Genomic DNA, 24,499 nt, shown 5'->3' with positions numbered 1-24,499 from the left:
CGGTTAACTTAAAAGGAAAAACAGCTATGGCAATATATTAAAGTACAATACTGCGGTAAGGGTAGAAAACACATCTAAGGTTTCACCCTTGGTGCTCAGCTTTTTAAAAGCAAAAAGGTCATGTATATCAATTTGCAGTATACTAAAATTGTGTTCAAAGTTTATTTCAAGTCACAGAAAATATACAAACTAAGATGACAGAATGGACTGATTTTGTTCTGAGAGGTGATGGGAGTCCTCCACCTGGCACCAGTTTGAGTCATTCAAGGGTCAGGATGCAGAAGTCATCTTTTTGCAATATTTCAACCACATGATGGAATTAATTTCCAGATTTGTTGCCAGGTATTTTTGTCAACCTGTAAGGAAAAGTTGGGAGAGAGCCATTAGAAGTGGAGACAAAATTCCTCGACATCAGGAAAAAAATTCAAAGGCTGGAGGAAGGAGGCTACGCATAAGAGCAAGTCACCAGGGATGGACTCCTAAGGTGTCTGCCTCCTGTCTCCCCAGAATAATCATCCCTTACAGCAGGGTTTCTCAACCTCAGCACTACCAACATTTGTGTGCCAGAAAATTCTTTGTTATGGAGGACGTCCTGTGCATTACAGGATGTTTGGCAGCATCTCTAGTTTCTACCCACTGAATGCCAGTAGCACACTGTACTCCCTAAACTTATGACAACGAAAAATGTCTCCAGACATTTCCAAATGTCCAGTAGGGGGCAAAATGGCCTCTGGTTGAAAACTACTGATCTTATGGTAACGGTATAAGCCCGTCAGTGACAGCACAGATGAATCATAACTGGCAAGGTATAGGATGGACGCAATACCAACCTTTTGCTTACAGTATGCACAAATACCAGCAAATACACATTAAAACCTTACCTACATAAAATTGCCTAGAACTACATGCACACAACACACACACATATTAATGTAGGTTTAAAACAAATGGTGAAAACTGAGCAAGGTCTGTAGTCTAGCTAACAGTACTATACCAATGTCAATCTCTTGGTTTTTGTACTACAAACCAAAAAGGTATTGTACAGCAGCTTCTCAAGATGTTATCATTGAGGGAAGCTGGAGGAACAGTACAGGATGCTTTTTGTGCTATTTGTCTAACTTCCTGTGAGTTTATAATTACTTCAAAATAAAAGGTAAAAAAACCAAACAACCTTGCCCTGTGGCTTACGTGTAAGGCTTTGAAATATGTCATAAGAGAATACATAATCAAAGAACTTTCAGAAGGATTTCTACCTTCACTATCCAAATGAAATAATTTCCTCACATTGTAGGGAATGCCTTTCCTAGCATAAATAAGTTAGAAAAAGTAAAAGAGAGGAATAGTTTTTATCTATTCCTCTGAAAATAACAGTAGCCTACGCTTTTACTGAAGAAAATAGAATGCCTGGGGTGCCTGGACTAAAAAGTTCAAGTACTGATCACACTGAAGGTTACCCAGCCACCCTTCTATGACGGCTTCCCATCACGGTCAGTCACTTAAAGTCTAAATACAGGTATGATGCCTATTTCCAGTTTGGATGTTTTAATGATATTACAAATATGGATTAAAATACTATATTTAGTAAAGATTACTAATTAGTGTAAATGAGTTCACTATTATATGATGATATATGGATGGGAATTATAATACAGATGGGGGAAAGAGTAGAAAGTCAAAATGTGATAGTCTAGCTGACACTGGGACAACATAAATTTTAAACTGTTTTTGGAAAACAGAATTGTTTATGAAATACCAGATATTGCGGAAAAATTTTAAAAAGAAACACAAATACACATAATCAAGTTAGGTCACATGATTACGATCCTTTTTACCTGAATGATAAAGAAGAAAAATGAGGGCAGCAGCATACAGCAACCTCCAGAATTTACAGGGACTGACGGTGACAGCAGACATTCACTACCTTGACCTGTGTACCATAATAGTTTAACCTCAAAATATTCGATATAAAATAAATACTGGAAACTAAAATACTTAGAACAATTTATTGAAATGCTTTGTATTTTCTCCATCTTGATGGGACAGTTTGGAATAAAGTAACACAACTGATTCCAGAAGGATACACACCAAACTGTATTTAGAGGTTATGCCTGGGGAATGAGATTAAGAAAGCAGAGCTTTTTACCCTGAACTTTCTACATTTCTGTATTTGATTAGTTTTGTTAAATTGATCATGTTACTTTTGCTATGAGGAAAGAAAGGTTAAAAAAGATGACAATTGGGGCCAGCCTGGTGGCACGGCCATTAAGTTTGCATGGTCTGCTTTGGTGGCCCAGGGTTCACTGGTTTGGATCCTGAGTGCGGACCTATGCACCGCTTGTCAAGCCATGCTGTGGCAGGCGTCCCACATATAAAATAGAGGAAGATTGGCACGGATGTTAGCTCAGAGCCAATCTTCCTCAGCAAAAAAAGGAGGATTGGCGGCAGATGTTAGCTCAGCGCTAATCATCTTCTTCTTCAAAAAATGTATAAAAAAGATGATAATCAATTCAACACCTGAACGAACGCCCTGTGGCCTTCCTCTATCCTGACGGGGGCAGACCTACGGAAGGGTGAAGATCCTAGCCAAGAGGAGCGCAGGCCTTAGAGTCTTAAGATCAGGAGTCCTGGCAGTTCAGGTTGAGAGTATATACCCCGAATGCATGAGGAGCTCGTCCAACTTAGGCGGGGCAAGTCTGCTCACCTTTCAAGGTGCTCCAGTGGATTTCTGTATCTGTTCCTTTAAGATCAGGATACTCTGCCTTTGCTCAGGAGGCAGCATGGCGATCTGGTCTGCAGTCAGTTGAAGAACCTGCATGATCAAAGCAGCCTGCGCAGAGAAAAAGAAGGTAGTGAGTTTTAATGATGGCAGCTAAAAAAACACCAACAGCTTTTGTTCAAAAAGGATGGATATTTCACACACAGAAAACAGCAGGCCCAAAAAAAAAAAAAAAGTCAAACCAAGCTAAAACCCAAAACCAGCTGGTGAGAAAAGGCACAATGAAAAGCACAAGTTGAAAAATATCTAAGATTAGAAGACTCAAGACAGACACTTTCATGAACCCAAGGTTCTTGCAGACTAAGATGCTATCTGTGAGCCCCAGGAAGTCTTCAGTATTTAATCCTGTTTTGAAAGTCTCTCCTTTTCACAAGTTTTAGCCTTTCTATCAGACATGAGCTCCCCACAATGGTCAAATATAGAAACAGAAAGATATACTCGTGGGGAACTTGCTATGTTTTTGGGGATAAGGTAGAAAGGGGAGGAAGAAAGGCATTTGGATTTTCAGATCAATCTGGCCTGCACAAACTGCTATTGGCAGATGAGTCTGAAATGTAAGATAAGCTGCCATTTACATACATCCATTTAAGAATTTTAGGACCAGGCACACAGATTTTCAGGTAACAAGATCATAAAGAGTCAGGAGCTGGTCCAGTGGCATAGTGGTTAAGTTCATTCGCTCTGCTTGGGGTTCACAGGTTCAGATCCCAGGTGTGGACCTAACACTGCTTGTCAAGCCATGCTGTGGTGGCATCCCACATAAAATAGAGGAAGACTGGCACAGATGTTAGCTCAGGGCCAATCTTCCTCATCAAAAAAGATCATAAAGAGTTCTAAGAGCAAACATCACTTCCAAACAGACTCTTAGGATCCAGGACCTCCACATGGTAACTGTGAAGAGAGGAATCCAAAAGATTTGTGCATATGGAGACAGACAGCATTGCTTACTTTCTCATGGTCCTGTGGAGTGACTTGGTTCTGGCCAGGACTAAAGCCACCAGGCTGGCCTCCACCCTGAATGCTTGCTCCTTGCATGGCTGCTCCCTGCATGACTGGGACCTATGTGCACAAAGAGAGATAAGGAGAGATTTTCAGAACTTCTCATATAGGTAACCAGAATCCAGTAACAGCAATGTGAAAAAATATGATCTGATTATGGATATGAGTAAAAAAAGCAAATTAATGATTCTGAAGATCATTTCCCTACTGTTAGCAAGGGCAGAAGGCAGGGTTTAGCCAGAGATCATCTAGCAAGTTAGACACACTTGCTTACAACAGCTCCAGCATCATCCACAAATACCACACAGCACAACTGGATATCATCAAATCAAGCAAAATCCAGCCACATAAGCACAGAGAAAACAGAGCATCCTGGAAGCTAGTGTTCAGTGGAAACAGAAACGAAAGCTGACAGATCCTAGAGATAATGTATGCTGGTCCACTGGGGAAGCTACATTCACAGGGACATCGCCTACCTCCAGTTCAATCAGACAGAGGTGGTTCATCCCAAGGGCCCTATCCCACAAGTAAGGCAGAAACGATGCTAACGGCAGAGGCAGAAAGGAGATGGGAAGGCCTCTGGGGAAAAGACTGCTATTAGCCCAACATTTGCTTTTTATAACTTTCCATAGAGAATAGGCAGCAGATGCTTTCTGCTAAATACAGACCAAGAAACAGGACTGACCCGAGTTAAAAGAATAAAGTACAGTTATATCACACTTATTGGTATTTAAGATCTTCGGTGAGTTCAATCTTTTGAAAGACTACCCGAACACAAGGAAAAGGCCTCCAAGCACCTAGAATAACTGTTACAAGGTCCCTCTGCTGGAGTTATGATCACACTCAGGCATTCATCCAGAGCTTAGGTACTCTTATTAAAGACAAATTGTTAACAAACTTGTTACCTGCTTCCCCAGCAGATTAGAATCAGCAAAACAAAAAAAATGTGGATAAACTGTTAAAAGCAGATATCATGACAGCAATGTGAAGAGTCAGGTGACCGCCTGATGGCGGAGGAGACCAGAAACCAAAACAGGAGCTAACTATGCTTTCTATGATAGCATATACAATAATGGGTACACGCAACGATGACTTTGAGTAAACAATAACGATTAACATCATTTTTTGTATCCTGTTTAAGATGGGAAGGAAGCATAACACATTTTATAAATTATTCTTCATTCAAATAGTTTAAAAACTTGGTAGGATAGTTCTTTATCTGGAACATTTACTTACATGCATTAACTAATTCCCAGAGACACTAGAGAGGTAAAGCATTAGTACATCCTTGTATAGACTGATAGAATATTACTGCTCTCTGTCTTTATCAATACTGAATCCAGACACCAGTCTGAACCATAATGATCTGTCAGGGATCTGAAACATCTAGGAGAATAACCTTTTTGAAGCTTCAGTAGATACTAATTTGAGGTACTATAATGGGATCTAACCATTCAATAATGGCCATTTACAGTTTCCAAGGAGTGTCTGTTCTAGGCAGACAGGTAATAATATAGGTGATCTCACATATCCAACTTTGCCTATGACAGTCCCTGTTTATGCTTTTGTTAGTAATTACTAACAGCACTCTGACTCTCAAATGTGTCCCTGTTTGGATGATAAGTTATATAATCACCCTAGTGATACTAAGCCTTTTACCAAAAAATTTCCAGGAGGGTAGAATCGAGCTAATTTTAAAACCTCATTTAACATGATGAATTAAGGATATACTGTTCTATAAAAAAACAAGGTGCAAAACAATGAAAGGGGGGAAAATACTGAAAAAATAAGAATATATATTCTTATTTGTTAGAAAGATACATTAAAAAATCTAATGAAAGCGATTATCTATAGGAGATGGGGGTCATAGGGAGATGGTTCAGGGGTGGAAGTGAGGTTCTTATTGTATGTCTTTTATATGTGAGTGAATGTATTTTATACTTTTATTTATAAGTGAACATATTAATTTAAACAATTTTAAAAAGGTTTGAAGATAAAATTTTTATTTTCTCCACCTCAGATCTAATTAACTTTATAGAATCTACTAATGAAAACTATATAAACCTAATATTACAGAGTAATGAGTTCAAGCGCTAGCAGAGATAAAGGAACAGGACATTATCCAGAAATCGTCTTCCAACCATTATTTTCAACTTCTTTCTCCATAGATTCATTGACAGAATTATATAAGCACATCGTATAGTTATTTGTTGTCTGTCTCCCCAATTAGAATCCAAGCCCCCTGGGGGCAGGGACTTCGTTTTGCTCACCCTGCTAGATCCCCAGTACCTACAGTCTGTCTGGTGCATCGTAGGTGCTCAATGAATACTTGCTGAATGACTGAATGAATGCATAAAAAACATTTTTATTATGAGGTTACTGACCACAGAGGGCACAATAAACACAAGGCCCGTGAACAAGTTTTTTTTAAGCATAACTTGAAAAACAATAGAAAACGGTTTTCTTCTACACATACCAGAAAACAACATATTCCTAATTCATATTAAAGAGGGGGAGGTAGACACACATATACACATACATAACGTGCAGAGACCAGGACAGAGTAGTAGAGTGGGAAAAATAGTGGATTCTATTCCTTGTACTGCCACTTTTTAGTTGTATGAATTTGGGCAAGTCACCTGAATTCCTGGGCCTCAGTTTCCAAACCTATAAAATGAGAGAATTGGATGACTGCCATATTCCATTCCAGCTGACATTCTCTCACTCTCTCTCATACACACACACACACACACACACATACACACACAGATGGGGAGCAAGACACATAAACATATGGAAGAGGTAAGAGAAACAGAAGTACAGAGAAGAGGAAGGAAGACACAGAAAAAAGGAAGGTAGAGGGGCTAGAGGGAGATGAAGGTGCTGGCATATAAAACCTCAGGGGAGATACACACATGCCACCTCCCCACAAACAACTGGGGGTGAAGAGGGAGGAAATGACGACGCACAGACAATCATAGACCACCATATAAACACAGCTGGAGAGAGCCAAATAAAGAGAAAGAAGAGATAAGAGTTCAGTTCCGCAGGTTTTAAGGTGAGCATCTGTAAGCTGCCTGTCATACTCCACTGTTGACTTAGGCTGTGTGATGGAAGTAAATTAAAATAGGTTTCCGCAAAGCTAAGATTATCTAAATGTCCACTAACAGCTCTTTATATGCTCTGACGCAGGGGTTCTTAGGGCTGTGCATTAGAATCATATGGGGGAGGTTTTTTAAACGATCCATGCCTAGGTTCTACTGATATACTCTCTAGCTCCTAAATTTCCAGGAGCTCTGCTCTGAATGGAAGAGCTCCTGAAATTGTGGGACAAGGTTGCTCTTTTGGACTACAATCCTTGTGGCCAGAAAATCACCACTCTAAGGGGCAAAGAAATGAAAAGGAAGATTCTAATTTTCCCTAACAAGCTGAGAAATAGCCCAAATCAGAAAGCAGTAATAATCAGGCTGAGTAATCAATTCCTGCATAGATCAAGATTACTAATCAGATCAAGAAGTGTTACACATACCTGTCTGGATCCCTGGGGTCCAACTGCCCCCATGTTAATTGGACTGGGACCCTGAATTCCACTAGGTATAGGGCCTCTAGGGCCAGGCACTGGGCCCCTTGTATCCATGCTTCTGGCCTCCATCCCTCTGACTTCCATTGCACGGGCCTCCATTGCACGGGCCTCCATTGCACGGGCCTCCATTGCACGGGCTTCCATTGCACGGGCCTCCAAACCTCTGGCATCTAATCCTCTTGCCTCCATGGCTCGTGCCTCCATCCCTCGTGCATCCATGCCTCGGGGATCTCTTCCACCTATAAAGAAAGTTGCAAGAAAACCATTGTGTAGCTACTCACCTTTACTGCAAGAAGAACCAACAAAGAAAGAAAGAAATCTATTCCTCCAGTCACATCTCCCTAAAGCTACATGAGACTGCTTTCTCCTCCCCAATCTCTCAGAATTTCAGATATACCTTAAAAATGCTTGCCAACCCTATTTCCCCAGTATTCTTTATCCCAGATTAGAGCCTAAGACAGTTGGGTTTATCATCAGCCCACAACTACGAGTCAGCCTTGTGACATGGTCTCCCCTTACCTCTGCCATCCAAGGGTGGACCCCTCTGATCTAGCATGGGTCCTCTTGGCTCTGCCATTAGAGGTCTGGGCTCGGCTAATGGCCCTCCCCTCATCTCATGTGGGGGTGGGCCACGGCTGTCATGGCCAGGGACATGGTGCATGGGTGGACCCTGATGAGGTGGTCCCAGGTAACCTCTAGAGATGAAGAAAAATGTTATATTTTAAAACAGAACAAAACAACAAGAAAAAAGTCTCAACCAGAAGATCAGAAAGTAAAAGGCAGACAAAGAACTAATGCAAACATCAGTCTATGAATGCTAAAAGAATAACACCAAACAGGTTGAAGAAAAGCTATGGAGATGTAAATCCATGTATTCTAGAATTTCATATTTGGTTGGGGCATTCATAATTAAGGAGGAATTAACAGATATCCATTATATATAATGAGTATGCAGCATAGTGCTTAAGAACATGAGCCACTGTATGGGCTCAAATCTAGGCTCTATCACTCATTAGCTGTGATCTTGGGTACATTTACTTAACTTCTCTATGCCTCAGTTTCTTCATCTGTAAAATGGGACTGATATTAGTATCACTATCACAGGGTTGTTGTGTGGATTTAATGAGATGATCTAGGTAAAGCACTCAGAGCAGAGTCAGAGGCATAATCCCCATTAATACCAATTATTATTATTATTTTATTATTGCTATTATTAATATTACTACTACCAGTAAGCAATATAAGTTTTTCCTGTTCAGGTATGTGTGATAGAATTTCCAATTTCTGAAGACGGAGTAGCCATGGTTAGTTCAAAATGACATACTCAACTACACAGTTCTGCCCAAAGAGAAGTGCTTAGTGTTGGACAGCGGCCATGAATATTCATTTATCTTCTGAAGTAGGTAAACTGGTATGAAAAGACTGTTCTCAAAGCAAGGGGAAATTCTGAGTCCTCCAGTCTTCCCCTTCTAGGTTAATGCTTACCTAGGTTCCACTTCTCCAGTCACAGAAAGTAAAGTGCCTCCACGTGGGTCATTCGGAGCGTCTCCTAACAGACCCCGAGGAGTTGGGACGTTGGCAGGCAAGGGCCCACGCTGCATCGCTGCTCTGGGGTCTTGCATCGGCACTGACAGGGAAGCAAACAGGGAGTTACTGCTGTGAAGGACACATAAGGAAACCAGAAACGACTCTATATACCACTGACAACATAATTCAGACACCTTAGAGTGGGTGAAACCTCACCACAGCAGACTCCTCTTGCAGCTCAAGAACAGAAGCAGGGTGTAGGCAGAATCTGTGCCATGTCAGAGGTATGGATGGAATTATATAAAGAGCAAACTGGGGAGCAACCTGCCAAGGACTAGCACTGCAACCTGAAGAAACTTATGCTCCTGGTTTTCTTTATAATCAATCTTAGTTCAAGGACCAGAGTCACAAAAGAGAGGTAGGGTCTTGGCATATGTGAACACTGCCATGGCTGTGCAAGAACCCGCTGTCTCCTTACAGACTGCTATTCCATCCAAGCCTCCTGACACCAGTAGGGAGGGAGTACAGCCTCGGACAGATGCCCATATCATCCATGTTCTCTGCCCTGTGTGAAGAGGTCAATCTTAGGCTTGTGGCCCCAACAGGAAAAATTAAATAACAAAAACCCAAAACACTACCCTTTTGGGTTCTGAACGTGAGGATGACTGCCAAGCAGCCGTTGTCCTCTCAACGCCCCACCCTGAACACCACAAGCAAAAGGAAACCCGTAGATACAATGGGTACCTTGAACTCGCTCAATTGATGCAGGCCCGGCGGGTCCCACGGGCGAGTGCTGTAGGGTTCCTAGGTGAGCAGTAAGTTCAAAAGGAGAAAGAGCAGACACTTAAAATAGCTTGCACACACAAGCGGAAGCACACATACAGACACTGGAGATTTACACATATAAGTTAAAAAGCCAAGAGTACATTAGTTTGCCCCAGGCAACAAAATCTTCCTAAACCATATTACAGCTTCTTTGGGATCTGAAACTGTTCCACTTTGATGAGATTTCCTAAGGTGAAACCTGTGGGTCACTGGTTTTGTTTGGGCAGGAATAACCAGCCACTTTCAATTTTCATCTCTGCTACTACGATTCCCCCTAAATCTCCTTATAATACCATTAAAAAAAAGGAAACAATATAAAAAGGATGGTTCTGAATCTCTAGTTAGGCACAGAACATAAACACATTTTCATAAACAAAAAATGAAAGAAATTGTACTGAACCTGGAAGGCAAGATTTATTCTGGAGAGGCCCGTAAGAGAAATAGGGTGGTAGCACCTTTGCCATATTTTAAAGCACAAAAATTTCTGCTATCAAAAAGCATCAAATGGGGAAATGTAGTGAACGAACTTTAGACAATGAAAGAGTATCACTCCTCAAGAAATACTCCACTGCAAGTCTTTGATAATAAACAAACATCATGACAACAGCAAACAAAAACTAATGGGATGACAAGGGCACCAACGTTCAACACAGGCGGCAGAAGGCAAGAGGAAGTATCTTCTTAAGCATCTCACTGTCTCCTTTCACCATTACAAACGTACAAAAGCGGCACGGAGTCCAGGAAAAGAAAGACAAACAGGGTACAAATGGAAAGATTCTCACTTCTTCTGCTGGTTACTGAAGGAAAACTGAAAAAACCCTCATCTCACTTTGTCTCTTCATGAAGACATCTTTGATATACTTTCAAAACTTGAGTCATTTCCCTTTGTTAACTTTTGACTAGAAACGTGAAGATAACTAGCAGGAAGGCAGATGACTTGCGGAAGTATGTATTAAACAGCCACAGCTTGATTGATTGATGGCTTGTGGAGAGTTTTGTAAAAGAATGACTGAAACCCCAATTTCTTCTCACTATGCAAAAATACTTTGGGGTACATACATGATCTACTGATAGTGGCTGAGGGGGTGGGGCACAATAGCACAAAAGCATAGGGGGCTCAGATGAGGTATTTGGCCAAGAGCTTGTCCCACTGTCAATCATCTGACAAGATTATTAGTTCCATTACTTCAGCAATCAACCCCAGTGTACAAACCATAGACCAGGAGCATAGTACTATATCTCAGGCCTATATCTTAATATTTTGCTTTAAAAAAAAATGGGTTTCACTTAAAGGCCGTATTCTAAGGAGTAACTTAAGCTTCTCTATGCTCGTGCAAAGCAGTTCTCTCTCATCACAAGGACACAATGAATGAGAACAGAAGACACTTGAGTATTTTTAGAAGTTAATAGAGGCAGTATGGATTGACAGAAAGAGGACAGATTTTGGAGTCAGAGACTTCAGAATCTTAGCTCTGCCACTTTCTAGCAGGAAGAGAAGATGAGAGCACCACGTCCAGTCCACGTTACTCACATATTAGTATTTACTTACCTTGTCCCCCTCGAGTAACTTAAAACTCTTGAGCTTCCATCTCTTTACCTGAAAACAGTTCAGTGCTGCCACCTAACTCACAAGGTTGTTTACGAAAATTAAAGTGCCCGGCCTACAGTAGGCATTCAGTTTTACTGTTAGTTTCTTCCGTTTTCTCACTCTCTCTCTCCTCCTAACATTGTTTTCAACTGAACCACTGCCATTTTCTTTTTCTTCCAACTCCAGGAACATAGAAAAATAAATCCCCTCCGAGTTTCCTCTGCGGTTTAAATTTAGTTGTCTACATACCCAGACACATATTATATGCTTATTATTAAAATTTCTTAATCAACAGATACCCGTAGAGGGAGAGAACTTGTCAGCAGAATCATCAGACAATCAGGAAAAGGTGATATAAATTAAATAGAAACAAAGGATCCAATTGCTTTGTCATCAATTCTTGTAGAGCTAGGCTCTGAATCACTAGATGGAAAGTCTAGATTAGTGTTGTCCAATAGAATTTTCTGCAGTGATGGAAATGTTCTATATCTGCAGTATCCTGTATGGTATCCACTACCCCCATGTGGCTACTGAGCACTTGGAATGTGGCTACTGTGAATGAGGACCTGAATTTTAGATTTTACCTGATTTCAATTTATTTTAATTTTAATTAATTTAATATTCAAAGAGCCACATGAGGTAGTGGCTGCCATATTAGACAGTGCAGACATAGAACATTTCCAAGTCTAGTTCACATTAATCAGACATTACTATTTATTTACCTTGTCCCCGCTCCATGGACACTGGTCCACTTCCTGGCATTCCAACTTGGGCCTGCATTCCTCCTATAAGATAAAGGGCAGGAAAGAAAAACATAAATTAGGACAGGGGAAAAAAATTAGAGCAGTGGCTGAGTTAACAAATTTCTTCTTTCTGCCCCACAAGCAGAAACCTACAAAGAAAGATCATAACTACCACTAAACAATGCAGTTACATAGAAGATGGAGTTTGTTAGTATACTTTAGGCTTCAGTGGCAGAAAGTGAGTCAAATAAGAATACTTAATCTCATTGGTTACCAAAACCTTGGCAGGAAATTCTTCTGGAATACGGGATAACAATGGCACTTACTCACGTAACCCCTCTCATAGGAGGCAGTACTGTACCCAGGGCATTTTGTAAATGTGTGGGTATACGGTTCTGCTTGTGACAAGGATTTGTGGGAGCACGGCTGGCATTTAATGAGAAGCTAACAGGGATACTGGATGTCCTCCCATGTATGAGACAGTCCCACAAAATCAAGCATTACTCTGTCTTGCAAAACTTTTAAATGTCTCACTGAACAGCTAAACATTCACACAAATGAAAACCTGTTTATAGTCATCTGAACTTAGAACCTAAGTCTGTTTTATTTGTAAACAAAAAGGTTCTGTGCCTTGTTTATATATACACACACACACATATATATTTATATATGTGTGTATATATATATATATATATACACACACACATACTAAATTTTCCAGAAACACAATTACTGAGTAAACTATGGGTAATGTATTTTGTTTTGTTAAGAACTTTACCAAGAGTTTTCACCATTTCAGAAAATCACATCACCAACGTCAACAGTCCTTATGGTATTTGAGTTGCTAAAACAATATACTCGTATCTGTCTACATCTGTAGTTTTTACATTCATGGTATAGGTGCAAGCATCTGCCTGCCACCTTTTGTTTTCTAGTGTAGTTGTGCCTGAACACTTGCATATTAAAAAATATTTTTATCATAATTTCCTTTTACTTCTCCTTTATATTATAGTTAGGCATTATACTAATTTTTTTGATTATACTAATTTTTTTGGGAAATCATGTTAAATAGGTTATATAATCTGTGCATTTCATTTCAGGATAGTAAAGAGTCACTGCAAAATATCCGTTCTGAAAAGAGGCCATTGCGTCTAACAGGGTTGAAAACCACTGGTCTGCTCTAACTAGTCAGGGTACAATGACTGCTATATAAAGACTATAATCATGTACCACAAGTCCTTGTGTGGTCCTTCCCATACAGAAATAATTCTCTTTCCTCAAAGGAACAATATATGCTATGAGTGGGGAGAAAAGACAAGCGAACTGTTTGTAGTTCATTAACACCTAAAATATCATGTACATGTCACATTCCCTTACTCCATTTAACATCCCAGGCACCAAAGAGTCATGGATTAAGAAGCTGAACCTGCGCTACCCCTACCCCTGCTACTACACAACTGTGATTTTGAACAAGTGCTTTGATAAAATTAACATAGTCCCAGGCTTCCTCATCTGTAAAGTGAACTAGTTGGTCTAGGCCAGTGGTCCTCAGAACGTGGTCTCCAGACCAGCAGCGTCAGCACCAGCAGGGACTTGTCAGAACTGCAAATTCAAAGGGCCCTACCTCAGACCTGCTGAATTAGAAAGTCTGGGGGTGGGGCCCAGCAATCGGTGTTTTAATAAGCCCTTCAGGTGATTCTTTTTTGTTTGTGAGGAAGACTGTCGCTGAGCTAACATCTGTGCCAATCTTCCTCTATTTTATGTGGAATGCCACCACAGTGTGGCTTGACGAGTGGTGCTTAGTCCACGCCAGGGATCTGAACCTGTGAACCCCAGGCCACCGAAGCAGAGCGCAAGAACTTAACCACTATGCCACCAGGCCGGTACCCCAATTTTTCTGGTGATTCTAATGTACACTCAAGTTTGAAGGCCACATGTCTAAATGATTTCAAAGCTCTCTTCTAGCCATAACATTCTATGACTAATTCAGACCACAAACCAAAACAATATAAAGATTTAGGATCTGAGGAAAGCAGTGGCTGGAGGATTCATGGGCATAATTTCTCATTTTATACACTGTCATATAACAGGGCTTTTATTTGTATGGGCTAGCTTCCCAGAAGTGGAACTGGTGGGTCAAAGTGCATATAAATTTTTAATGTGAGTCTACTTTCTTAAAAGGCTGCAAAACTACATTTCCACCAGTGACTTATGATATCACTTTGCCCAGCTCAGATGATAGTGTCATCTCTCTTTGCAACTTTTGCTAGTCTGACGGCTTTAAGTAAAGTGAAATCTCGTTATTTAATTTGCAATCCCCTGACAACAAACAAATTTGCTTTTGTTTGGTGCCATTTGGATTTGCTCTTCTATGAAGTGCCTACTCATTTTGTTTGCCTACTTTTTTACTAAGTTGTCCCCACTTTTCATCAACTGTCAAAGAGCTTTGTACAGGGTATCTCAAAAATCTTAGTAAAGGGGATGGCCCCGTTGCTAAGTGGCTGGGTTCGTGCACTCTGCTTTGGCGGCCCAGGGTTTCCCCGGTTTGGATCCTGGGCGCGAACACGGCACGGCTCGTCAGGCCATGCTGAGGCGGCATCCCACACAGCACAACCAGAGGCACTCACAACCAGAATATACAACTATGTACCAGGGGGCTTTGGGGAGAAGAAGGAAAAACAAAAGAAGATTGGCAACAGATGTTAGCTCAGGTGCCAATCTTTAAAAAAAAATAGTAAAGTTTTTTAACTTCAGAAGTATAAATGCTACAAAGTCACAAAAAATATCACTTGAAAATTCCATTATTTGTTTCTTTTACACTTAATTTCAACTTTTATATTTATTAATTCCCTCTCCTTGGTATCTTGTTTTTTAAAAAAATTATTTTTCTAATTCTTTAAAACTAGTACTCAAGAGTTACTTTTTTAATAATATAGGCATTTAAGAATATTCATTTTCCTTTAAGAACTGCTTTCACTATTTCCTATACTTTTTTGTATGAGTGTACTTTTTGTTGTCTTTTAACTAACTTATAAATTTCTTTTTGTTTCCTCTTTAAATCAAGGACTACGTAGAGTACGTTCCTTAATTTTCCAAGTAAAGGTTTTTTCAGTCACCTTTTAATTATTTATTTTTAATTTTATTGGCTTATAATCAGAGAATGCAGCCTAAAGAATGTTTACATTTTTAAATTTGTTTTTATTTTATGGCTAAGTACATGGTCAATTTTTTTTTTTTTTACTGTTCCACGGTCATTAGTGGGGGAAAAAGTGAATTCTCTAGTCAAAAGATATCAGGCTCCCTCTATATATTAATCAGGCTTAATGATTCCAGTATTTTATTCCTCAACATCCTTACTTGGAGTAGTCTTCCCTTATCCTTACTCATAGTCAACTGTGTTCAGGCAGTGGATAAGGAGATGATCCTCCTTCTAACTATCATGGGAAGGTCAACAGTAGCCTAACTCTCCATCACAATGCCTACCTCATTTATCTCACTTCATCTCATCACATAGATACTGTATCTTCTCACATCATCACAAGGATGAGTACAGTATAATAAGATATTTTGAGAGAGACCACATTCACATGACTTTTACTACAGTATATTGTTGTAATTGTTCTGTTTACTTAGTTATTGTTGTTAATCTCTTACTGTGCCTAATTTATACATTAAATTTTATCATAAGTATGTATGTTTAGGAGAAAACATTATATATAAGGTTCAGTCCTATCTGTGGTTTCAGGCATCCACTGGGGGTCTTGGAATGGATCCCCCGCAGATAAGGAGGGCTACTGTATCTTTTGTCCACTAGCACAATGCTACTCAAAGTGTGGTCCATAGATGATGCTGATTCACACACTGTATGTTAATAGTTCATGAGAACGTAAGTACAGAAATGGAGAGCAGACACTTAAAATCTTTTATAGCAATTTGACATTGCTGTGATATCCAAGTGCATGATCACTGCACTTGTCTCACCGAAGAGGTATAGAGCAGTTTGAGTGTTTTTCAACTCAAGTAATGAGCCACCTACGTCATGTATGCGTATTTGCCATGTGTAGTAGGACCACACTACGACTTATAATATTTTAAGGTAAGTTAGGCACCTATAACTCAAAAATGCTTAAAATATGGCCGGCCTGGTGGCATAGTGGTTAAGTTCATGTGCTCTGCTTCGGCAGCCCAGGGTTTGCAGGTTTGGATCCCGGGTGCAGCCCTAGACACCACTCATCAAGCCATGCTATGGTGGTGTCTCACATACAAAATAGAGGAAGACTGGCACACATGTTAGCTCAGGGCCAATCTTCCTCATCAAAAAGAAAAAAAAATGTATAAAATACAGAATCCATTTCTTTCACTGAAAGACAATTTAACTATAACTCTATAGGATAAATGAAAATCATGAGTTTGCTGAAATTTCTTTAAAAATCTCTTCTATTCCCTGTTAACTCAGCTTTGTAGACTGATTTCTCTACAAAACAGAACAATTCAAATTATCCTCCATGAGTAGTACTGTAGTCAATCTAACCCAGATTAGAAAAATTAAAAAGAAGCGAGTTTGTTGCATAAAAAACTTTATATGTTGATATACATTGCGTGTTCATACAGGTGTTTCATGAGGAATTGCTACTTCATTTATAACTTTTTAAGTTACGATTCTTGAATGACAAAAAGCCACAAGTGTAATAGCAATACTCTATTAATTGCGCATATATATATATATATATATATAAACACTTTCAGTGAAAATATACAGGTTTTAAAAGTCTTTTCTCCTTTTGTTGTTTGGTCTAATTTTATTTAATGAGAAGCAATTTTATGTCTGTTAAATAATAACAAATGTAACTATGTATTTTGTGTGTTTTTTAACCTAATCTAACAGTCTCTGGCTTTTAATGGGAGAATTCAGTCCATTCACATTTAACAGAATGACCACACAAGATTTTATTCCTTCTACCTTACTTTACATTTATTTATACTTACTTCACAATGTCATTTCCTTTTCTCTGTATTTGCTTGCTTGGTCTAGTTTCCATTCATTCTGTTTCTCCCCCTCATTCATTTGGAAGTTTTACTGTAGTTTTCCACTTTGGTGTCCTTTTCCCTGCTCTTATAATCAGATAGAGTAGTTCTCCCTTATCCATGGGGGATACATTCCAAGACCCCCAGTAGATGCCTGAAACCACAGATAGTACTGAATCCTATATATACTATGTTTTTTCCTATACATGCAGCTCTATAATAAAGTTTAATCTATAAATTATGCATAATAAGAGATTAACAATAACTAACGATAAAAGAGAACAACTGTAACAATATACTGTAAGAGATCTTAGCAACCTCAGCATATGATTTTTTCCTTTCCTTATTAAGTCGAGAACTTTCACCTTTTCACTTAAAAGCAGCACAGTACAGCTTCTCTTTAGCATATCCGAATTGCCAGCATCACTACTCTTGTGCTTTGGGGCCATTATTAAGTAAAAAAAGGGTTACTTGAACACAAGCACTACGATATTGCAACAATCGATCTGATACCTGGGAGGGCTACTGACTAACGGGCGGGTTGCATATATAGTGTGGATACACTGGACAAAGGGATAATTCTGGTCCTGGGTGGGATAGAGTGGGACAGCACAAGATTTCATCACACTACTCAGAATGGCTCACAATTTAAATCTTAAGAATTGCTTATTTCCGGAATTTTCCATTTAGTATTTTCAGACATGGTTGACCGTGGGTAATTTGAAACCATGGAAAGTGAAACTGTGGATAGGGGTGACTATCGTATAGGATTTGTATATAAGAAATCAACTATTTCCTCCACCTAGGATATATACTTCTTAGCTGTATATTAATTTTATATCAAGATCTCATTATCACATAAGAATTTGGCTACACTATGCCATTTGCTATAAAAAAAACTTTAGCAAAATACCAAAATGGTGAAGACTAAATAAAACGTACCTCCAGGAGCTAAGGCACCAGGGCCAGGTCCTGTCACAGATGCTGGCATTTGCCCTGGTGTTGGAACTCCAGCTTGCATAGAAGCCTGCATAAGAGGAGGTGCACCATTGACGTGCATTCCACCCTGACCAAGAGAAAAACCAGAGTAAAACCAGAGTATGGACATGCCTCTGTGGAGACTCAACATACAAACTCTATGACCTTAAAGAACTCTGTAAACTGACACCCCCAAATAGTCCACCAAATAGCCTTTGTGTATTGTTATCTCATGCAGCTTTAGATTTATAACACGCTATGGACAGAAGTTGCGGAAGGAGAAAAAGAGGAGACTGGGACTTTTTTTTAAAAGGAAATGCTGGTGGTCTGCATTTTTAAGATGAAAAAATTTTTTACTTGACCAATCTTTTCTCATCCCTGTCCTCAGACATAATTTTGGTTTTGGGAAAACGTGGTTTGTTTTTTAATGCTACATTAGAGCTCCTGGAGGGAAAGGGAATGTTACATTTTCATCTGTGTTTTCCCCAGAAAACTGAGCAGTCCCTTGGAATAGAAAGAGATCAATAAAGAATAAAAGCTCAGTTATAAAAAAAACCCACATTAACTCTCAGAGAACATACAAAATTCTAAAACAGAAAAGAGGAAACTGTATAGTAAGGTGGTTAAGAGAAAACAGGCTGAAGTCAGACAGAACCAGGTTCGTATCCTGGATTTGCCACTTAGAACTGTGTTCTTTTTGGACCAGTTAATTGCTTGGGGCCTTAGTTTATTTCCTTTCTATTTCTGAAAAAGTATTTATTGAATCAGAGTAGGGGTTGGCAAACTATGGCCCCTGGGCCAAAGCTGGCTCACTGCCTGGTTTCATAAGTAAAGTTCTATTTTAACACAACCACACACATTTGTTTATGTATTATCTCTGCCCGATTCCACATCCCAACGGCAGAGTTGAATAGTTAAAACAGATCCCACAGTCTGCAAAGCCAAAAATATTTACTTTCTGGCCATTTATTGAAGATGTTTGTGGACCTCTGCTCTAATCCTTTGTATGACCCATCCAAGTTGTTTACCTCTGCCCATCTGACAGGCAAAAAATGGTAGCCTATTATACTTCCTGTTTACATTTAGCTTATTTTGAGGTTGAACACTTTTTCACACATTTAATATATACTTGCATTTCCACTGTTGTGAACTATGTCCACTGCATACTTTTCTACTAGGTTATTTGTAATTTTCTTACTAATTTACAGGTCTTGCTTATTATGAAAAATTCCAGATTATATAGAGAATAAAATAACCATACAGCTTAGGAAATAAATCAAATATACAATTGGAATCTCCCGTATGGTCTTCCCCAATTGCATCCGTTCTTCTTAGACAAGCATTTGAGAATTCTTATAGATGTTTTGAAATTTTATGTAAATCATTACATACTGAACATATTCTTTGCAACTCACTCAACATGTTTTGGGGATATATGCAGACATATAGCCCATACTTTGGGAATGCTTCCACACTCACTTATTTCCACTTCTGCATGGTATTGTGTTTTTGAGTTATCTGTGTTGATACCATGTATCCTAGTTTGCCTTAACTGCTATACGGAATTATGTTTTTGAAAGCCATTCATGGTGACGTATGTAGTTTATTTAACTGTTGTAGACTATTTCATTAGATAAATATACCACATTTTCTCCATTCTTCCATTGATGTACATTTAGGATGTTTCCAACTTTTCACTATTGTAATGTGACAATAAACATTCTTGAACACAACTTAAGGGCTCTTAAGTAATCAGCCTGTTGTCCATCACATGTGTGGCAAATACTTTTCCCCAATTTGTCATTTGCCTTTGGTGTTTATTTCTTTTTCTCCACACAGAAATCGTTCAGTTTTCAAATGTATCAATTTTTTATAGCTTCAGGGTTTTGTGTCATTCTTAGAAAGTGAGCTTTACTTTTTGATTGGTAAGAATAAGAGTGCCAACTTTATACAACTGCTCTAAGAATTAAATGAGATAAGGTATATGGAATAAGGAAGTGCCAACCACAGTGTCACGCATGCAATATACACAAAATCAGCTTTAAAAAAAGGGCATACAGGAAAGATCTTTTAGTTTAACAGACTTGGCACTGAATCTATATTCATTCAGATGCCATGTACTCTGCAACCTGGAAATTGCTTTTATGCCTGGAAATTGAAATTATCATCTCTGGCTCCTGACCATTCCTCTTTCAATATATCCTCCTAAAATGAAAACAACATTCTAAGACAGATAGAACAAATGTTAAGGGATAAAGCCCTACCAAAGACTGGGCTTGAGGGGCCTGAGGATTCTGCTGGTTCATTGACACATTGGATCCTGAGCCAGGCCCAGTGCTGTGGACTGGCTGAGGGTTGCCAGCAATCAGCGTTGGGATATTTGTCTGGCGATGCAGAATTTTCTAGAAAGTGAAAAGACAAATCCATGAGCTGTCTGTTTAACAAAGCAAGCAGGTAGTTTCTACCCCAATCAAGGTCTACCCTAGCATTTCCATAAAAGAACCAGAAACACTCACCAGGGCAATCTCTGGATCCACAATTCTCATCACTACCTGTGCTTGTAGCAAAGCATAAGCCAGTTGAGGGTTCTGAAGTAACATGTTCCGTGCTTCCTGGGGACTGTTCTGAACACAGAGCTGAGAAGATAAACAGATTCATCATCAGATTCAATATTATTACTTACAAATTAATAGTGATTTCGAGCCATTCTCATCTGAGAAGTGTAATATTCAAGAGGCTTTTTAAGCTATCATGTTTTTGAATAGCACACAAAATCTTGGTCATGGCAGGCAAGAGAAGGAAAAGGCATTTCAAATACCATCATTTAGGGAAAAAGCCACAATTAATATTTACATCTGATGTCTATGGGCCACAAAACCCCAGCCAGATTGTGTAGGTGTGTTGGTGTACAAAAATGGAAAGCCCTTTGCAGGAAATGTGAAATACACTGTGCACATATGGAATATTGAAGGTGCAAGAAAAGGTGGTCAATAGGCACACCTTCTATTTGAGCTCAGAGAATCATTTTCATTAACTTTATTAACTCCTTGAAAATCTAATGTGATTTGATTTATTCGTAACCTAATGCCTCCTCCCACCTTCATTTGTTTCATCAGCTCAAACATCTGCTCTGGTGGAAGACTGGCAACTGCTTTGCTAATGGACTCAGGGGCATCCTCAGGACTGATGGTCTCTCCATAGGGTGATTCAATGACAGGGGCACCAGTGCCAAGGCCTGATCAGGAAGAAAGTACAAAAAGGTTAAGGAGACAAAAGAAAGAGCTAAATCATTTCAAGTATCTATTTTCCAGGGCTCCTGTAAGGACCTGCTGATAACTTTAAATTCTCTAGAGCTGAGAATTAAGCGATTTGCAGATCTCCTATTTCTGTGGAGGAAAGTGACAGAGTGTATTTTCCACTCTCAGAGGAAAGCTGGACCAGGATCACGTACGCGGACCATGTTAACCTAAATTAGGAATAAGGCATATCGATTTCCTTTGACAAGTCATTAAGCAAACAGTTTAAATAGAAAAGGATGCTGATTTCTAAATGGAATTCTTGGATCTACTACCTCATGAAAAAAGCCATAAGAATGCCTTAGTAGCCCCAATATTTACAGATCTGGCAACACAGTTATAGGAATGGCAAACACTGATGACATTGATAACACTACTAACGGCTTGGTGAGCCTGAATTCATCTTTAACTGGAAATCAACTTCTTGGCAACTGAAGGACGTCTCAGTCAACTCTCTAAAGTCAATTTTACCTTGTTTCTCAAAGATATACAAGGTCCTAATGCAGGCACTTCAGGTGGGTCAAGTAAAGTGTGTGGCTAATCGTTTCAGCAAACGCTAAAACATATCATAAACGGAAAATCTTCATTGTTACATCTTTACTCATGTTACATACGCCTGTTTCCACTCACTCTTTAGTTCTTCTTTGTTCTTTTCACTGGCAGCATTGTCCACTCGAAGTGCTCTCCCGCTGAATTCACGCCCATTCAGGTTTCGCATGGCACTAAGAGCCGTCTCTTGGTCTTGGTATTCACAGAAGCCATAACCCTTTGGCTTTCCTGTCTCCCTATCATATACCAATCTGGAGAGCAAAACCAAGCATCAGGCACAAATGTTACATACGCACAGGGTTCCTGCTAACATTGCCATGTTCTGATTTGCTTGACTGTAAGACAAATAACCTTATCACTCTGCCTGAAATATTTTTTAAATGAAAAAAAATCTGTCTTTCAGTAAAATTAAATGTGAATTGTATGGTATGTGAATTATATCTCCATAAAGCTGTTACAGACAAACAAAAAAGAATGCATGTGTAAAGTCACCAGTAAAAACCTTGCCACTATTACTAAAGGCCCAATTTGTGGGAATTTTTAAGAAACTTTCACCAAGTAGTAAAAGGGAATCTCACCTGAAACTAACAACAGGTCCAACCTCAGAAAAGATGTCCTTTAACTGCTCTTCAGTAGCCTCATATGGAATGTTCCCCACTAAGGAAGAAAACAGATAACATATTTAGTTCTGAGTTTATAACCTAGATTTTAGTGAGAAAGTACACCGTGTCTACTTATATCATTAACAAGGTAACAACTGGCTCAAAATACTGTTTTTCCAGTTCCAGTTCAGTGGTACTCCCTTAGACAAGATTCCAATCTTGCCTGCTAACTTTAATTACAAGAGAAATAAACCACTAAGACTAAATACAAAAGGTGTAGGCACTCCTGAATATCAGTTCTCAGACTGACCTGACAAGTGTTAGATTTTCCTTAACTTTGGCGAAAATAAATAGTTAGGCTTGGTATTTACCTGAAGGTCTGCAAGTCTTACCAATAACAACTAAAGATATCAACATTATAACTTCTAAAACCGGCTCATATGTACATATTTCCACACATACATACACTCAAAGGAGAATGACCATGAATGTAGTGGAGGATGTTTAAAAATTATTCTGAACCGTTTTGTCATGTCCCTTCCAAAAGGTGCTTTTAAATCACCACATGTACTTTAAAAAAAATTTTTTCGGCTGAAAAGGTTACTCAGGATAGATTCGATCCTCTTTAAAATTTCCTTGACGAAGTCTTAGTCGTTCACTCATTCATTTATTGACAATCCACCTTAAAATGCCAGCTGGCCGCTACCGCTATCGACGAACTAAAATGTTAGGGGTAAAAAGCAGAGAATGGAAGTCCTTATGAGAGGGCGGGAAGCGGGCACAAGGATCTATACCCTCAGCACACAATCTGTATTCTGGGATAGGGAGTGAGAAGTAGTACGGGACAGGTGCCATGTGCCCTCGCTTCGAGATAATAATTAAAGCTCACGAAAGGGGAAACGCATGGAAGCTGAACGCTAGTTTAACTTCCTCGGCCACATGGTGGAAAGGCTGCGGAACCTCGGGATTACAGGAGCATCACTTTGCCCACGAGCCCACCAGGCTGGCCGCCCCACAGGACAGGCAGGTAAGGCTGCACGCCCGACCCTTCACCGGCTCCCGCGGCGATTCACGAGGTGCAGAGGGCATGCCTCGTCATTCCCCGTCTCCTTCTGTCCCTCCCCGACGCTTGGCTCCACCGAGCTCCTCTCACCGAACACCGAACGCAGAGAACGATCCACCGCAGGGTCCCTCGCAGTCAAACCCGCCATCGCTCTCTTCCGGCGGCTTCCGGTGCGCCAGAACACACTTCCGTACGGCGCGCGAGTGCAGCGTCCAATACGCTTCCGTACGGCGCGGGAGCCGGAAGCGCTGGGCCGGGCGGCCGCCGGCCCCGCCCCCGGCGTCCTTCCGTCCGCGGCCGGCGCGCGTGCTGTTCGGCAGAGCCCTCACCCTGTGCCGGCTCGGCTGCGCCTCCGTTTCCAGCCGCATCGGGCGGACTGGAGTCTGTCGAATTCCTCATTCATTTTTGCTTAGGCCAACGCAGGTCATCGTCGACCTCAATAAAGATGGCGGTAGCGCTTTACCCTGGTAACGGAAAGTCATTTGCTAACAACCGGTCCTTTCCTTTCCTTGCCGCCCTGTCGGGGGAAAAACTCCGGCGGGCCCCGGCGGCGGCGCCTTCGCGTTTTGTAGAAGCTGCGAGCGGGCGGCGTGAGCTGCTCAGAGAGAGTCGCGGCCGCGGACGGGATGAGGGGCGCTCGACGTCAAGGCGCCCGCGTGCCCGAGGAGATGGGGAGGTAAAGGGAGCACAGCCCCCTGGCTGCCCTCGCGTAGCCCTGGGACCCGTGGGCTTGGTGGTGGTGGTGGTGGTAGCGGTGAGGGGTTGGCGCAGGACGGTGGCAGGCAGGGTATCCAGAAACCATCGCTGACCGGTGGTGCGCAACAAGCGGCTCAAGCGTAATTTGAACTCAGGTTGCTTTGGCTCCAGAGACTGAATGCTTAACTGCTGGATCTTCTGCCTTCTCGTATAACTAAGAGAATATGGAGAGCTCAACATGTTTTATTA

General features: G+C 40.3%; 1 protein-coding gene across 2 annotated transcripts; it reads right to left on the bottom strand.

Annotated features, from left to right (window-relative positions):
• Window positions 1–131: 131 nt before the first annotated feature.
• Window positions 132–23,806, bottom strand: CSTF2 (cleavage stimulation factor subunit 2). 2 transcript variants are annotated; one of them, XM_023634322.2, is made up of 15 exons: window positions 23,645–23,806; window positions 22,468–22,546; window positions 21,971–22,140; window positions 21,143–21,279; window positions 20,561–20,680; window positions 20,309–20,446; window positions 18,009–18,132; window positions 12,021–12,083; window positions 9,630–9,689; window positions 8,844–8,985; window positions 7,878–8,053; window positions 7,305–7,597; window positions 3,725–3,835; window positions 2,702–2,827; window positions 132–356 (listed from the first exon to the last, which is right to left on the bottom strand). In XM_023634322.2, the coding sequence occupies exons 1-14, from the start codon at window positions 23,700–23,702 to the stop codon at window positions 2,705–2,707; spliced, it is 1,794 nt and encodes a 597-aa protein (XP_023490090.1). In that variant the 5' UTR covers window positions 23,703–23,806; the 3' UTR covers window positions 132–356; window positions 2,702–2,704. The 2 variants fall into 2 exon arrangements, with proteins under 2 accessions (XP_023490090.1, XP_070113977.1); XM_070257876.1 differs by lacking the exon at window positions 9,630–9,689.
• Window positions 23,807–24,499: the final 693 nt, after the last annotated feature.

The sequence above is a fragment of the Equus caballus genome, chromosome X (assembly GCF_041296265.1).
Source record: "Equus caballus isolate H_3958 breed thoroughbred chromosome X, TB-T2T, whole genome shotgun sequence".
Classification (NCBI taxonomy): Eukaryota; Metazoa; Chordata; class Mammalia; order Perissodactyla; family Equidae; genus Equus; species Equus caballus.
The sequence above is the reverse complement of the archived record's forward strand: the minus strand, read 5'-3'. Positions and strand labels throughout refer to the sequence as shown.